We start from the raw sequence: 14,459 nt of genomic DNA on the forward strand, positions 1-14,459 counted from the left end.
ACCACTTAGATAACCATTGTGCCTTACGCATGCATGCTCGCGACCAAGATCGACCACGACTAATTGGCGAAACGCCCGCAGGTTTGAGCTGCAACTAGTCGCAAAAGGGCATATGCTTGTGCCCTTGCTCTGCATAATCAAGCATTGCGACAGTAGCACAACGGGCGGTGGCCAATCAGACCAAAACGCGCCCGTTACACGACCTGGAGTTTTGCCAAGAAAGGCCCCCTTGATAACTCAGACAGGGGCTCTTGTAACGTATCACTTGCCATGGCGGACACACAGGGGTCATATCCCCAAAATTTATTCCTCACACATAACAGCGCAACTATATTGTACGTTACAAGGATTTCTCATGCCAGTCCTGCTAAACGGTGACTTCGGGGGCTTTATCGTACAGCACTCTTCTCTGGCATAGAGGACACACGTCATGATCCCGCTCGAACCACTTGTCAAAACACGCCTTGTGGTAAATATGCTGACATGTCAGAGCTCTAATCAGAGTCGTATCTTGTATCGCATCCAGACAGATGATACTTTTCCAGGAGCCAATTGGCAATGCTCGTTAGAGAACAATTCTCATGTCCCGGAAAGGTCTCGTAAATCTTTATTCGTTGCGAAGGATCCATACACACGACAGACAGACTTACCAAAGTTGACTCTCGAAGCTGGATTCCGCAGCAGGGACGGCAGCTGGTAGGGATGGCCAGGCCGAGTCTCTCTGCTGCCTGCCCCGCCACTTGCTGAACGGCTCGGCTTGGAGCTGCTTGTCCAAAAGCCTGAGCCGCTGATTGGCTATTTGTTGGCTCCTTTCCATCGGAGCATCGGGTAGTTCATGTCGATTGAACATGCTTTACTGGTTCAGTGGTCTGCCCAGAGGATCGTGTATGCACATCTGCGGAGCTTCGGCCTTAGCATACAGTATCAGAAAAAAAAGCAGGACCGATGCTGCAAGCACGACAGCAGGGACGACTGCTGCCGGAAGGCTGCCAGACATGGGCTCTGCCGCGTTGGGCTCTGCCGGGTTAGCCATGTCGGGGTTCTCGGGTGCGGTCCCCGAAGGGTGGGGGAAGAATGTTGAGTGACTGGACATCCTTGATTTCGGCAAGCTGACGAGGGCGACGTGAAGTTTGAGACGGAATTCGTCATCTAAACTGCCAGGGAGATAGTTTATATGCATGCAAAGACGTGCCGCGGCCCCCTTGGGAAGCCAATCTCCGATAAATCACATACGGCACCTTGCCGGCGGGTGCCAGTAGACCGAAGATGCATCCCGATGATGCATCCCATTCATCGGACCGAAGAACCCGAGTACGTGTGGCTTGCCGGTCTGGACTACTTTCAGGGTTTCTAGGCATGTCACTCCGATACGGCTACATATCGTGGCGTGAGACGCATTGCTGTCGGAACCCTGCGACGCCCTTGGACGCTCGATCATGGGCCCGCTGCAAGTTTCGTTCGACAGAGAGTTCTTGGGCCGCGCAGGGACAAGAGGGTTTGCGCTAGCCCCTTGTTCGGCATGAGCAGCTGAGCGGTGCATTGCCGCTCGGTTCCTGGCTTCATTGATAGAATACCTCTCATGGTCGGGCGCAGCAAACGCGTGAGGGACAACCTCAATTTCGACATGGATGGGCACAGGCTGGTATCTTGCAGGGCTGCAGACAAACGGCGCAGCCGCACCGGAAGGAAACAGAAAGGAAGAATACAGCAATGTCAGAATGACTCGGTGGGCTTTAGCGCATCGCCGTCTGTGACGTCTGCCGCAAGGGCATTCCGTCCCATTCGTCTCCGCTGGGTGGAGGGCAGGGTGAGTGAAGTTGGTGGCGTGCGGCCATTGACAAAAGTTCATCCGTGCTTACAGCATCTTGTTGGAGACTGTGTTGGCTCGGTCAGGTTCTCAGTGGCAGGGTCCAAGTGATGAAATGTGGGGCATCCACCGTTTCTCCGACAGGCCCGGGCTTCGCGCTCGTCTCCCAGAGTTGGCTCTCATGTTGCCCAAGGTTGCAACGGTGTTGAGTTGTGGCAAAGACTTCTCCGAGATAGGAGGACGGAGGAAAGCACAAGTTTCTGGTTAATGTCGCAGTGCGGCATGGGGCTGGGACAGTCTTTTTCAGCAATCGAAGCTAATGCTAATGGATGCGAGCCCGACCGAGGCGGACTCCGATGCCTTTACGCTGAAGTTATTTGCCGATGACGGAGATGGCGGTGGTGTCTACTTGGCACCGCAGCTTAGACGGCATACGCGCTGAGGCGCCGAGCTGTAGTTGAGGTTTCACGCGCCACCCTCGCAAGGACGGCCTAAGAGCAAGGGACCGGCAATCATCGACCAGTAAGGATCGCCAATGCAAAGCAATGCCTCCAGAAGACAGCCCTGCGACGTGCTGGGGCGTTGCGCGGAGACTGGACAAGTGGGTACAGTAGACCCTCGTTGAGGCGGATCGCGCTAGTGCGGATCCCGCGATATTGCGGACGACGGACGCGTCTGATTTCAAAACACCACTCAAAATCCGCAATTCCTCACTCCTCGCTAATCCGCACAATCTCTGAGGCTATCCCCATACAAAATCCGCTATAACGAACCAGAGGTAACGTGGTTTAGCCTCCTAAAATGCCTTGCCAGGCCATTACCCTCACCTAAAAAGTGGCTCTCCGAGAGTAGCGCGTCGCCCACCCGAACCTCTCCAACCACGAGCTAAAAGCCTGGTTTAAGCGTCAATTCACGCGCCCCGTCTCGACCTCCTCCGCCTAGATAAGTACGAACGGCAAATCAGGCTTGCTGCGTAGCCCTAACTTATGTAGAGTAACATCCGTAGCTTCTTTGCTTAATAATAGACTGGGAGTACCCTCATATTGGCCCCATTTCGCTTATGCGGATTCCCCTATATAGCGTACTCTGGCCAGGTTTCATATAATCCGCTTAAACGAGGGTCTACTGTATTAGCTGGTTGTTTTACCTGGTGGCGTCCTTCACACAGGCGAGACAGACACGCTACCAGTAAATGTCACCGTACTTTCAGTGGTCGGACCTGTAGGAGCGTCGGCCGGCCTTTCGGACCCACGATCAAGGACCAGCCCGCTGGTTGAAGGAGACGTGTACTGGCTCTTGATTCAGCTGGATGGCACGTGGTGGCAAGGGCCATGCAGCCTGCAAGCCACATCATATCAACCATCCTGCATGGATGTTTCCCTCGTTTGACAACAAGGATTGGCTCACATCCAGCAACGGTATATAAATAGCCAACGACGGCGTCACTGGTGCTATAAAGACGACGAGGGTCTGATGTATGCCATTTGCAGTAAACTCGAGTCTACCCATTGGCCCAGAATGGTACCTAAACGATGGGACAGCCCTGCAACAGCATCATATCCTGTAGAGGGCACATCCAAGGCCACAGAGCTTTGCGGAATCCTGCCGAGTCATCTTCCCGAGTTCCGAATAATTGTGCTGCCCAGAGACGCATGCACGGAAAAGGTATGTGCTCACGGCATGTGTCTGGGGACGGCTGCTTCGTCGTCGTACTCTGTGTGGTCCTGATGGTATTGGTGGCGACGACGAGGCGCAGGGGCTGGCATGACGAGTTCGGGACTCCTGGGTCGTTTCGTTATCTTCGGGGGAGCCGGCATATACACCTCGGGCTGGACTGGGTGGTGGGGGTTCGATGTGAAGGGGTGCTGTGCTTGTGTTGAAGGCACAGTGAACGATTTCGGACTCACTGTGCCGCTGTGTGCCGGGCTTACACTCAGCACACCCACCGAGTATGCCGGCGTGCTATATGGGCTCACACCAGTAGTGAGTTCTGACACGCTGGGTAACGCCGCGGCCGTCCTTGGCTGGGAACGGGTTTGTATTGGTGGCAGGGATCCGCCGTGTTCATGCATCGAGGACGGCGGTGGAGGGGCGGCAAAGCTATGTCTCTCCTCCTGATGGTTCGTGGCCGCCGCCATTGCTTGCGAGTGCTGTGGGAAGCTGTCTCGCCGCGCGCCACTGAACCGGTTGTGACTTGGCGGCACCGATTCTCTTGCGCCGTGGCAGTTCGACTGTCCCATGACGTCGCGCGAGAAGGTCGAGTGCGGGTGGGAAAGCGGATGGGAGTGGGAGTGTGAATGGTGGTGACCGCGACTTGCGGACGCTCTGGGCTTTCCTGCCTGTCCCTCGCCGTTGACAGCGGATAGACAGAAGGGGGTCACTCCCGCCCTCTTCGCCATGTCGACCTCTCCGAGCTGCCAGTGCATCGCCTCTGCCACACGCCATGGTATGGCCATATCCTCTGCCACTTTGGCCCACATCTCCTGTTTAAACCTTCATGAATAGTTATGTCAATGGTTAGTTTGGGGTCCGGACGACATCGCCGGCAGTGGCCGTGTTTGTGGGGCCTGTCGCCGCAGCGGACACCCGGTCGCTTACCTCTCGTAAAGCCTTGCGAGCTTGTTCTTGCGCTCTTCATCCCATTCGCTTCGGCGTTCCAGGTAGTTCTGATAGTGTAGTCGACAACTGATGGCGCTTCGTCCTGGCAATCGTTTCGAGATGTCTTCCCATTTCATCCCGCTGCCTCTTAGATCGATAATTAATGCATCTTCTTCTGCAGACCATTTGCTCTGCTTCTTTGCAGGCGAGGCACTGCTTTGCGAGGCACTGCTTTGCGAGGCGCTGCTTTGCGGTGGCATGTTGCCCTTGGTGGAGCTCGGGCCTATCCCTCGATGGGCAGTCGCACTTGGGCCTGGTCAAGGCTGCAAACGTTTAGCAAAAAACTCATTACTGACATTGAGGAACGGCGGCAGTCTTGCCTTAAAGCTGTTGGCTGGGCCCCACTGATAACATGAGCGATGCAACGGCGTGTGAGCATTACCAACAGGCGAGCAAGTTCAAAAGCAGAAAACACGCAGGAACCTTGCCATCGAAGGTGCAGACAAGGGTAAGCTTGCAAAGGAAAAACGGGGCGGAAATGGCTGGGAAGACTTGGACCACGTCCTGCTGGTCCAGGCAAACGTTCTGATCCAATCCGTACGAGTCCTCCTCAGGCTGCCATACAGATACACGCCAAGCACCGCCGTCAGCATTCTTGAAGAGTTGGGACAAGGTTCGATGGCCAACATGTGCTAGGACAACTTGCAGTCCCTGGAGAAGCGACCTACAGATGCAAAGGATGCTGCCCAACTTCTCGTGGGCGTGTAACTGCTGTATAGAGCTCATTACAGGGCCAGTCCAGGTCTTCCAGTGCAGTGAAGTGGCTCGGCGGATACTGTACCCCGCTATGCTGCACTCTATTAGACTGAGGAAAGAATTCGTGCGCCTTTCTCCACCCTGAGCTGCATCTTCAACAGTGGTAGACTCGGCCAGCGGGTGACAGTTGGGTGCTGAGCGGCTGTGAACTGGTTGCTGAACACAGCTGCCACGAAGCCTAGCCACGAGGGGTTTTGTCACACTGCGTTCAAGGATATGACATGCAAAACATCCGCTAGCCTAGTGAGCCAACGACTGGGGCCAAGTCCGTTGGCGCAGAGGCTTGACGATCAGCCTGGTGAACCGAGGTCAGCCATTGGTACGGCCAAAAGAACCTTGGATGCGGGGGCTCTGCAGCCAAGCCATCCCACACCCTGAATGCACGAAGACTTGCCTTTCTCATATCGACTCTAGGCCCTGCTAGATCCAGCCGCCTGCAGTGCCAGGCTGTGCCCGGAATGGAGAGGGGTGGTACGTCCCAGCTCCAGCATCGTGGACAGTCCAACAAAAATACACCAGCAAGGGCAAGGGCAGAAAAGGTACTCGCCAGTGGGGCGCCTCTCTCCCAACCCGTATCAGGAGCCCCTTGTATGCGGGTCATGGCCTGCAACGAACCGTCGTGCGGGGCAACAAGAGATGGCAACCCTCCAGCAGTGGTGGCGTCTGAAGGCTCGAAGAGGGCGCTACTGCCAGCCGTCACTGTGGAAGAGCAGCTCCAAGGGGAAGCCAAGATACGTGAGCAATTGCTTTAGGCACCCAAAGCCGAACCCCGTTCGATTCCGAGGATGTGCATGATGATCGAGTCGTGCGCCTCCCTTCGAGAACACTATTCCACCGAACGCATGGGAGGACGGCCATCAGGTCGGCGGCCACCCACCTGCACAAGCGTGGAGATGCACATGGCGACATCTCAAGTCTCATTGACTTGGACTACTCAGGTTCAGTTGACAAGACAAGCAAGAGTGGTCGTGCTGCAGGCTGGAGAGGCCCCTGGTATGCTGTGGGGAAGCAGTTTGATGCCTCCTCCGTCGAATTGAGCATATCTGCAACTGGCTCCAAGAGGACTAGGATGAGCCGAATAAGACTATCTAAAGGACGGGATTGATCCTGTGCCGGAGATGGACGCTCAACGCAGGACGTGTTCACCAGGCGAGAAAGTGTAGCATGCAACGAGAGCCGAGGCAATCATGGCTTTTGCAATCTCCCAAGATAGCCATCCACTGTGGCACCAGGACCTGATTGGCCTTCCATAAAGTCCCTTCTCCATACGCGTGCGACATCGACTCATGCTTGTGCATGCCATTTCCTCGCAGCCTCTTTCTCCATGCTGCCAGAATGCACAACCCAGTCAGGCATTACGTCAGCTCCCTGCTTGTCCCCTTTCCCCAGGCAGCCTGCTTCTAGGCATTTTGTTACAAGAGAAGAGAACACGATGATGATGGGGTGACACTTCATCTTGTGCTCTCTGGTACAAGACCGTCCGCATATCTAGTCAAAGGAGCATCGGACGGAGGCGTGCGTGTTGTGGTTCACGTGGAGAGCATGGAAGAGCGTGGCTCGAAGCGCTCATATCCTGATGCATTGACGAGTTGGTGACTTTTGATAAATAACCGAGGGCGACAGCCGCACCAAACCACGCCACGCTGTCTTGTGATGACCGGGTGCCTGATCCGGACGGCCTGTTGGTGGCTGAAGCGCCTGATCTGATCTCATCGAGTTACAACGCGGGTTGCGATGCGAGTTACGATGCGGGCTGCGATGCGAGTTGCGGTGCGATTTACAACGCGGGCTACGATCTGCGAGAACGGTGGAATATATATTGGCAATTACTACACGGGCATGAAGAATTGCTACCCGGGCATGACTCTTACACGGGCATGACCTTTTGCAGCCTCTGATTGGTCCATCCCTTTTTGTTAGTGCATTTAGATTCTGCCAACGCTCCCCTTGTACCTCGGGATTAGCACTCCACCACGACGATCGACGAGACATATGGAAGCTATTCACGAGCTAGCTACTACACCAATTACCTCTTGTCGCATGTCAAGCCTACTGATAATGATTGTTCGTGAAAGATACCATATTTGTCAAGGTCACAGGGCTCCAGGCGTGGTGTGTTAGGTCCCCTGCTGAGACCAACACTCAAAACACAGGCTGTATCAGGAATATCTAACAGCCTCATCTTCCAAGGCATCTGCATCACAAAGCAGGTCATTCCTTTGTGCTGAAATTGGTCCCCTCTTTCCTTCTTTCATAGTCAAATCAACTGCCCCTTTAACCATGTTCTCATCCGTGCGTGCGACACTCTTCCTGTCGCGATCAAGGCCGTCATTATGTCCCAGCCCGACTCTCGATCTAGCTCAGCAAGCAACCAACGACTACGAAGCTATCAATTACGTCCTCGAAAACGACAGCGGCAGAACCAATCTGAGAGTTCAAGACCACCTTCGTCTAATAGCACAGGGACGAGCATTGGCCCACACTATGGCGTGGGAGACGACGAGGCACTCTATAATGCTTTCGCCTCGTACCCAGAGACCTTCACGACCGCTCCACGCCCCCATGGATCGCGTGGGCTGAACGAGCCACCATGGGAGCTACGATTCGATCATGAGATTCACCTATCGAATGATTTCCCAACCCGAGGAAGACGGTCGCAACGAGTAAGAATGCCTATACCAGGCCCGGAAATCGACCAGCCACCTGCCTGCTCTCCACAACAATCAGCACAAGAACAATTCTCTCCAACAAGACCCCAGTTTCAGTCCGCCCTTAGGCTAGTGCGCGAGGTGATTGGGACAGATCGAAGACTTACCATCGAGCTCGTCCGGTCATACGAACGAGTCCGCCAATGGCGCGAGATATGGGGCTACTCGCCGCTCAGTTCAACTGCATTCGAATCATCTCCGCCATACTCGCCTCCCCGAGAAAGGCACTCTCCGCCTATCGCCTCGCCGCCCTCGCCCGACCACCCCTTGTCGCCTGTCCCTGACCCGATCCCGAACCCACCTATCCCAGGCGACCCAGCGCCGTCAGCCGAAGTCCTGTTCGAGTGGGTGAATACTTTCGCGAAGGCTAATGGCTTCGGTATTGTTCGACGAAATGCCTACTCATATAAGGGTCGGAAGATCCGGTACTCTTTCCAATGCGATCGATTCGGAGAACCACGCCCCTCAGAGAGTACCGGTATTCGGCAACGGAAGTCTCGAAAGTGTGGTTGTAAATGGATGGTCATTGCCGAAGCACTGGAGGAGGGTAGATGGCTTCTACGACACCACGATAATTCCGAGCATAGCCAGCATAACCACCGGGCCAGTATCAAACCATCCGCCCATCCCTCCCACAGACGACTCACTACACCTATCAGGGCAACAGTCGAATCGACAAGCCGTCGGGTCGGAATTCGGGCCCGTGACGTACGCGCGATCGTCCTGGAGCAGCATCCCGAGTCATCCTTTACACGAAAGGATATCTATAACGCCAGGTCTCGTATCAGCCGAGACAAGTTGAACGGACACACTCCTACTGCAGCACTGATCAAGCTGTTCGACGAGATGGAGATTCCCTATCTTGTTAAGTGGGCGGATGATGAGCCAAACCGCCTCGTCGGTCTTGTCTGGACCTTTCCGTACTGCCTCCAGATGTGGAAGCGGTTTCCTGAGGTCATCAGCTTCGACAACACATACAACACCAACCGCTTCAAGCTTCCATTATTCCAAGCAACAGGACAGACCTGCCTTGGTTCTGTCTACAATGCGGCGTTCGGTCTGATCGACAACGAGAGACGGGAGGGGTTCCAGTTCCTCTCTGAGAGCATTCGACAGATCTCAGAGCAGCACTCTATTCGCCAACCGGACGTTATCATTACTGGCTTCGACGGTCAGATGAAGGCCGCCCTGACTGATCAGTTCCCTGATGCACAGCAGCAGCTGTGCATCCACCACATCAATTCTAACGTCTTGCTCAAGTCAAGGCAGAAGTGGGTCAAGGGCCAATGTAGCAGTAGTAGTCCCGACAGCAGCAACGGGGAGGACTACGCTCCACAGGCACAGGCTGAGCTCGGCCCGAAAGACGGACATTTGGTCAACGCGCAGACAGCTGAAGTCGTCCCTCATAGCCATCGAGGGGTTCTCATGATGTGGAAGGTCGTCTTGTTTGCGGAGACAGAGGAGGCTCACGAGAAGGCGTGGGGAAGCCTCTGTAGGGAATTTGACGATCAGCGGGCCATCCTGCGGTATCTCCATGGAACCTACATGCCTGTCAGGGCGCAGTGGGCACGATGTTTCATTCGCAACTATCGCAACTTCGGCATCCGCGTCACATCTGGGACAGAAGCAAGCAACAACAACATCAAGAGCTATCTCCTGAATGGTATGAGCAATCTCTATCGGCTTATCGAGGCTATGCAGGACATGATGAAGGATCAGGAGCGAGATTTCAACGACGCCTGCGCAGCGGACGAGGTACTTACCGCGCGAGAGTACATAGGGTCCAGCTCGGAGTATCTAGGCGAACCCCGGACAGCACTCTCTTCGAAGGGTCTCGGGCTTATCAACAAACAATATCGGCTAGCAAGGAAAGCAATGCCGACGGGGAAGAATCCGTTCCCTGACCCCATTGGCGATTGCAGAGAGGACTGCTCGGTTTCGACCGAGCTTGGAATCCCCTGCTGCCACACAATCTACTCAAAGCTGGTGAGTGGCACGCCTCTCACCAAATGGGAGGTCCATCCTCGGTGGCGCCTACGAGAGCCATCCTCTCGAGATCCATACCGACGAATCCTCGACCCTAAGATCGCCACTGCTCTCCGTGGCAGACCTAAGAACACCACACCGGCTGTTCCAGCGCGGCTAGCCATTGAGGCAAGCAGCCAGCCGAGTAGCCAACGAGCCAGCAATCCAGCAAGCCAAGCGACAGGGCGCAGACGAGGTCGACCACCAGGAAGTCACAACAAGTCAACGCTAGCTAGGCTTGCTCTGGAAGCGAGCCAACAGGCCAGCAGCCAGGCTAGTAGCCAGGCCAGTGCCTCATCCCAGCGCCAGACGCGCAGCCGGTCAGCTGTTCTTGGAGCTGGAAGAACTACAGGAGTACGTGCCAACGGATGGAAGACGCAATCTAGCATTCGCAGGCGAAGGAGTCAGTGGGAGCTGCTTGACAGCGACGAGGAGGTTCTTCCATCTATAGTAGTTAGAGGATAGAGATATAGATAGCTGCCCTCTAGGGCGCGCTGGAATTGGCCGTGTTCTGTATTGAAAACCAGACCTTGTTTTGATATACGCCTAAGACCTGTTCTAGAGGCCTGGTTGACCTGGTTGGTTCTGACTATACCGAAAGCACGGCCTTGTTAAGAGAGCTTGCTTCACCGCCTTTGCACTGATGTACCTGTGGGTCGAAGGAAAAAAATGAGCGAATCAGAGGCGATAGAAGTCATGCCCGTGTAAGAGTCATGCCCGGGTAGCAATTCTTCATGCCCGTGTAGTAATTGCCTAACCACAACCGTGGTATTTTCTCACTACAAACCGAATCCTTGTGGAGAAACAGCTAAAGATCAACGGCACACTGACTATAACTTTATATACTCGCGAGGGGGAAATTTGAGTCTCCTAAACAATAGAGACGTCTCGGCACGAAGGGTTTCTCTCCACATAGGGACGGACGTTATGATTCCGTCTAGTCTTCTCTCTTCCGCTTTCCGAAATACTTACTGCTCTAGACAGTGGATACATTCTTCAGATGGCTACAGAGCGAGCAGAGCGGCCAGAGCGCCATTTCTCATTACTTTGATCACCGCCCTTCTATCCGCCTTTCATTCTTAGAAGCGGTGCAACGTGTTGCTGGCCACGGATCCTTGGTAACTCCAGTCGCAACTCCTGCGGAGAGCACTCTGGATGGCGAGCCTGCGGTACCCGATTCCAAGGAGGATGCTGATCGGACAGATTCGATAACTTACGACGATGTGGACGAAAGAGTTTATGACGAGGCCAGCCTTATTACAGATGAACCCGACATAAACATAAATGAGCATTCGAGCTGTAGTGCAGAGTCTCAACACCGAGTTCTCCGGAGCAAGACGGACTTTTCTTTTTAAGATCTGATTCTAAAAGAAAAGGGCTGTTCGAGCTGGTCGGTAGCGCGTTTGGCGTTATTCACACTGAAAAGATAAAGCACCGCAATGACTGGATGAAATCCGCACTTTATTCTCGTGGTCGATATTTCTACATACGTTACAGATAAATCTTTGTTAAAAAGCAGGAGAAGACTGCCTATCCATAATTCCTGAATGAATTTAGGGCTGAATACATTTAAAATAAATGAGGGGTACACGGGCCACCACTAAAGACGAGGGTAAATAGACTCAAGTAAATCAATCCCGTTTTTTAGACTGTTTTACTAACTTTAACTAACTTATAAGATGTGAAATTGATCGGTATCGGACGGAGGATTTGGCGGTTTGGTTACATGGCCCATCGATGAAATGGAAATAAATCTACGGCGGTAGACCCGAGTCACATACCTAGACATACATAACAGGAGTTCTCTTCGCTTGCCTGCTGCGTTTGACTTGGAAATATACATCCTTAGCAGCAAGATGCATACAAATACCAGGGACCCATCATCATGTCTCAAGTAGACGGCCAAAACATTGTGTCCTCATCTAGCAAGGTCATGAGCTGCTGATTCTCAAGATACCAATCACTCAGTCCATAGTTTTGAGGGCCATCGGGTCCTACAGGGTCATTTCCTGCTGTCCCTACCTCCACCCCAAAGCGGGTGAGATTGAAGCCGCCCCGGGACTCTGAGACGCCATGAGTCAAGTCCGGGGAGATATGCAAAGAGGTGGAAGAGGACATGTTTGCCTCAATATAGAGCCGCGCAGCCTCGCAGAGAAGCTGGTACAGTCGATAAGGGTGCGTGATAGAGTCTGGGGGACTTCCATCAGGCAGCAAAGAGGCGGCAAATCGGTCTAATCGGGCCAAGTCGGCTAGGTCCGAAAAGTGGACGGCACGAGTGAAGAGGATATTGAACGGGACGAATGGGGTGTATAAGATGGCCCTGTTCTAGTATTAAGCCGGTGCCCTGCAGTGGTAGGAAAGTCGTGATGCTCAAACCGCTGGGTGGAGATAATCGGCTTGTACAATGAAAGGAAACGCCGCTAAAGAATCTGACAGCTTACCAATTCATATACCTGACGATTAGAAATGGATCATTCGTGCAGCCACGTATACCAATCATACATTGCTGGTGCATGTCCAAAACCTCGCGGGCCACTGCAACGCAGTCGTCTGAATCACCGTCACTTTGGGAGGGCCATGCAGGAGGAATGGCCCTGAGGATCAAAGCCAGTAGTGCAGATTCGCAGACGAGATCAAATTTCAGAAAAAGGACTCGCAGCGTATCAGCTTGACGGTCGCTGGACTGGCTAATGGCGTCCTGCAAAAAGACGACTCGTCAGCGGGTTTCTAGTGTGACCAAAACAATGCAACCACACACAGCAACTTCACTTCGTGTCTCGTTGACCACTTCTCGTAACTCCTTGGCAAGTGCCTCGGCCATGCGACCGCGTTCTGCATTATCTGGCTGAGACAGACCTGCCGGGCTGTATAGCTGCTCGTAAACCTGTCCCTGGATTCTCCCAAGTCTCGTCGGTCGTGTCTGGTCTATTGGCAATGTGATGTCGGCGTCACGGATAGTGGATGACCGTCCAAGCCGAAGGGAGAGTCCTTTCTCAAACCTATATACGGTCCAAAAGAGACGTCTCTGGGTAGCCAGGAGGGACTCGTTATCTCCCCTCGGCGGGTGACTGCGATGATATCCCAGCGTCTGGCAAAAGTTTGCCGCAGTCGAAATGAAGGTCCAAGCCTGTGAAGATTTACAGTTTTCAACTGCGTTGAATGTCTGTCGCAGGGAGAATTAGCACTAGTGAGTCAATACCGCTCCCCCCGGTCCTGGCACGGGAACACGTACTCCCAGCGTCAGCGCAGCAACGACTTTCATGGACGGTGAGAGGAGAAGCGGGAGCCGTGAAAATGCGTTGTGGAAATTTTCCCGACATAGTGTATAATACTCTCGGTTCTTATTGAGCCCAGACACGATGACATGCTCAGAAAACATGTAGTACAGATATCCGTTGGCGAGGATAAAATCAACATCATCGTAGTCCTCGACTGCGAAGTAGACCTTTCGGCAGATCTCGGCAAACATCTCCAGAGGAAGTATCCGACTTATCCAGGTCGTTTTGATGTGACCCTCGTGAGCTGGGGGTTTTTTCTTGTCAGAAAGTCCGGCAATAGCAACTTTGCAGGGTTAAAGAACTAACATTTAGCCCAGCGCAAGACTGCCACGGCAGCTTCCAAGGGCGGTAAAGGAGAATTGGCATAGTGTTTCGCGAGGTCGACTGCTGGGACGGTGAGGCGAGGAGGCGGAGCGGAGCACTCCAGAGTCTGTAGAAGCCTTCTCAGCGACGAGATAATCTCACCCCCCTTTGAACTGTCATATCTCGCACCACTACCTTCCACAACAGCCTTGACAAGATCGATTATGTGCGCTGAATAGTTCCATTGAGGTTCGCTGACAGATGCAGAGACGGGAATAGACCCCGTCAGGGGTTTCACCAGATCGAATCGGGCCGGGTGGTTTACGAAACTGCTATTGTCGGGCTGTTTTATATTCGGAGATACGTCAAGCCCACGTAGAAGAAGGTTGATATTGTCGATGGCCCTTGCAATACCGTCGATTTTCTGTTCGCTAAGCGACTGATTGAGCAATTTTGCACAACTGTAAGAAAGGGTCTCAATATGCCCAAACAGGGTTGACTGACTAGTGCGCTGATATCAGCACCCTCTGCTTGGGATTCGTTGTTGTTTTGCTCGCAATCGTGCTGTGTGTACAGTCGAGCCTGGCAGAGTTGCAATTCGAGCAAGGCGATGCCCTGTCACAGCCAATCTAACACACGGAATTTGCCAATTGCTCCTTGCTTCGCTCGTTCCACTCCCTTACTTCTTGTGCTCTACCTAGCTAGCACGTATGGGCCAGTTCGAGGGAGACTGACCTTGCGAGCGCGACACTGATCGCACTGTTGCATCAGCTGTTAGCGATCTTGGTCTCCGATGACGAGAATTACACTTAGCTGACTGAGCGACGTGCAATCGCCAGGCGGTCCTTCGGCGGACCGCTGACAATGTCTCCGCGGGATTCCATCTTTCAAGCACGATAATAGGGCCTCCAGGAAGCGGGTTGC

The 14,459-nt window shown here is 53.6% G+C and overlaps 3 protein-coding genes across 3 annotated transcripts; all 3 read right to left on the reverse strand.

Moving 5' to 3' along the window:
- Positions 1–294: 294 nt before the first annotated feature.
- B0I36DRAFT_336880 (uncharacterized protein) lies at positions 295–1,061 on the reverse strand. The gene is made up of 3 exons (XM_046155617.1): positions 1,039–1,061; positions 651–992; positions 295–536 (listed from the first exon to the last, which is right to left on the reverse strand). The coding sequence occupies exons 2-3, from the start codon at positions 848–850 to the stop codon at positions 368–370; spliced, it is 369 nt and encodes a 122-aa protein (XP_046005769.1). The 5' UTR covers positions 851–992; positions 1,039–1,061; the 3' UTR covers positions 295–367.
- Positions 1,062–3,272: 2,211 nt separating this feature from the next.
- B0I36DRAFT_336887 (uncharacterized protein) lies at positions 3,273–4,665 on the reverse strand (the record flags this gene model as incomplete). The annotated part of the gene is made up of 3 exons (XM_046155618.1): positions 3,273–3,721; positions 4,040–4,300; positions 4,406–4,665. The coding sequence occupies 3 exons, from the start codon at positions 4,663–4,665 to the stop codon at positions 3,481–3,483; spliced, it is 762 nt and encodes a 253-aa protein (XP_046005770.1). The 3' UTR covers positions 3,273–3,480.
- A 7,179-nt stretch (positions 4,666–11,844) lies between these two features.
- B0I36DRAFT_255025 (uncharacterized protein) lies at positions 11,845–14,419 on the reverse strand (the record flags this gene model as incomplete). Its single annotated transcript, XM_046150852.1, has 7 exons — positions 11,845–12,274; positions 12,396–12,652; positions 12,713–13,042; positions 13,187–13,476; positions 13,539–13,966; positions 14,040–14,164; positions 14,354–14,419. The coding sequence occupies 7 exons, from the start codon at positions 14,417–14,419 to the stop codon at positions 11,845–11,847; spliced, it is 1,926 nt and encodes a 641-aa protein (XP_046005771.1).
- Between the last annotated feature and the right edge of the window lie 40 nt (positions 14,420–14,459).

The sequence above is a fragment of the Microdochium trichocladiopsis genome, assembly GCF_020744255.1.
Source record: "Microdochium trichocladiopsis strain MPI-CAGE-CH-0230 chromosome Unknown B0I36scaffold_12, whole genome shotgun sequence".
NCBI classification, from domain to species: domain Eukaryota; kingdom Fungi; phylum Ascomycota; class Sordariomycetes; order Xylariales; family Microdochiaceae; genus Microdochium; species Microdochium trichocladiopsis.

Coding starts and splice junctions, on each gene's coding strand:
- B0I36DRAFT_336880 (XM_046155617.1), bottom strand. CDS start 850: ATGTTCAATCGACATGAACTACCCGATGCTCCGATGGAAAGGAGCCAA. Junction 537..650: donor AGCTTCGAGAGTCAACTTTG/GTAAGTCTGTCT, acceptor CTCCTGGAAAAG/TATCATCTGTCTGGATGCGA.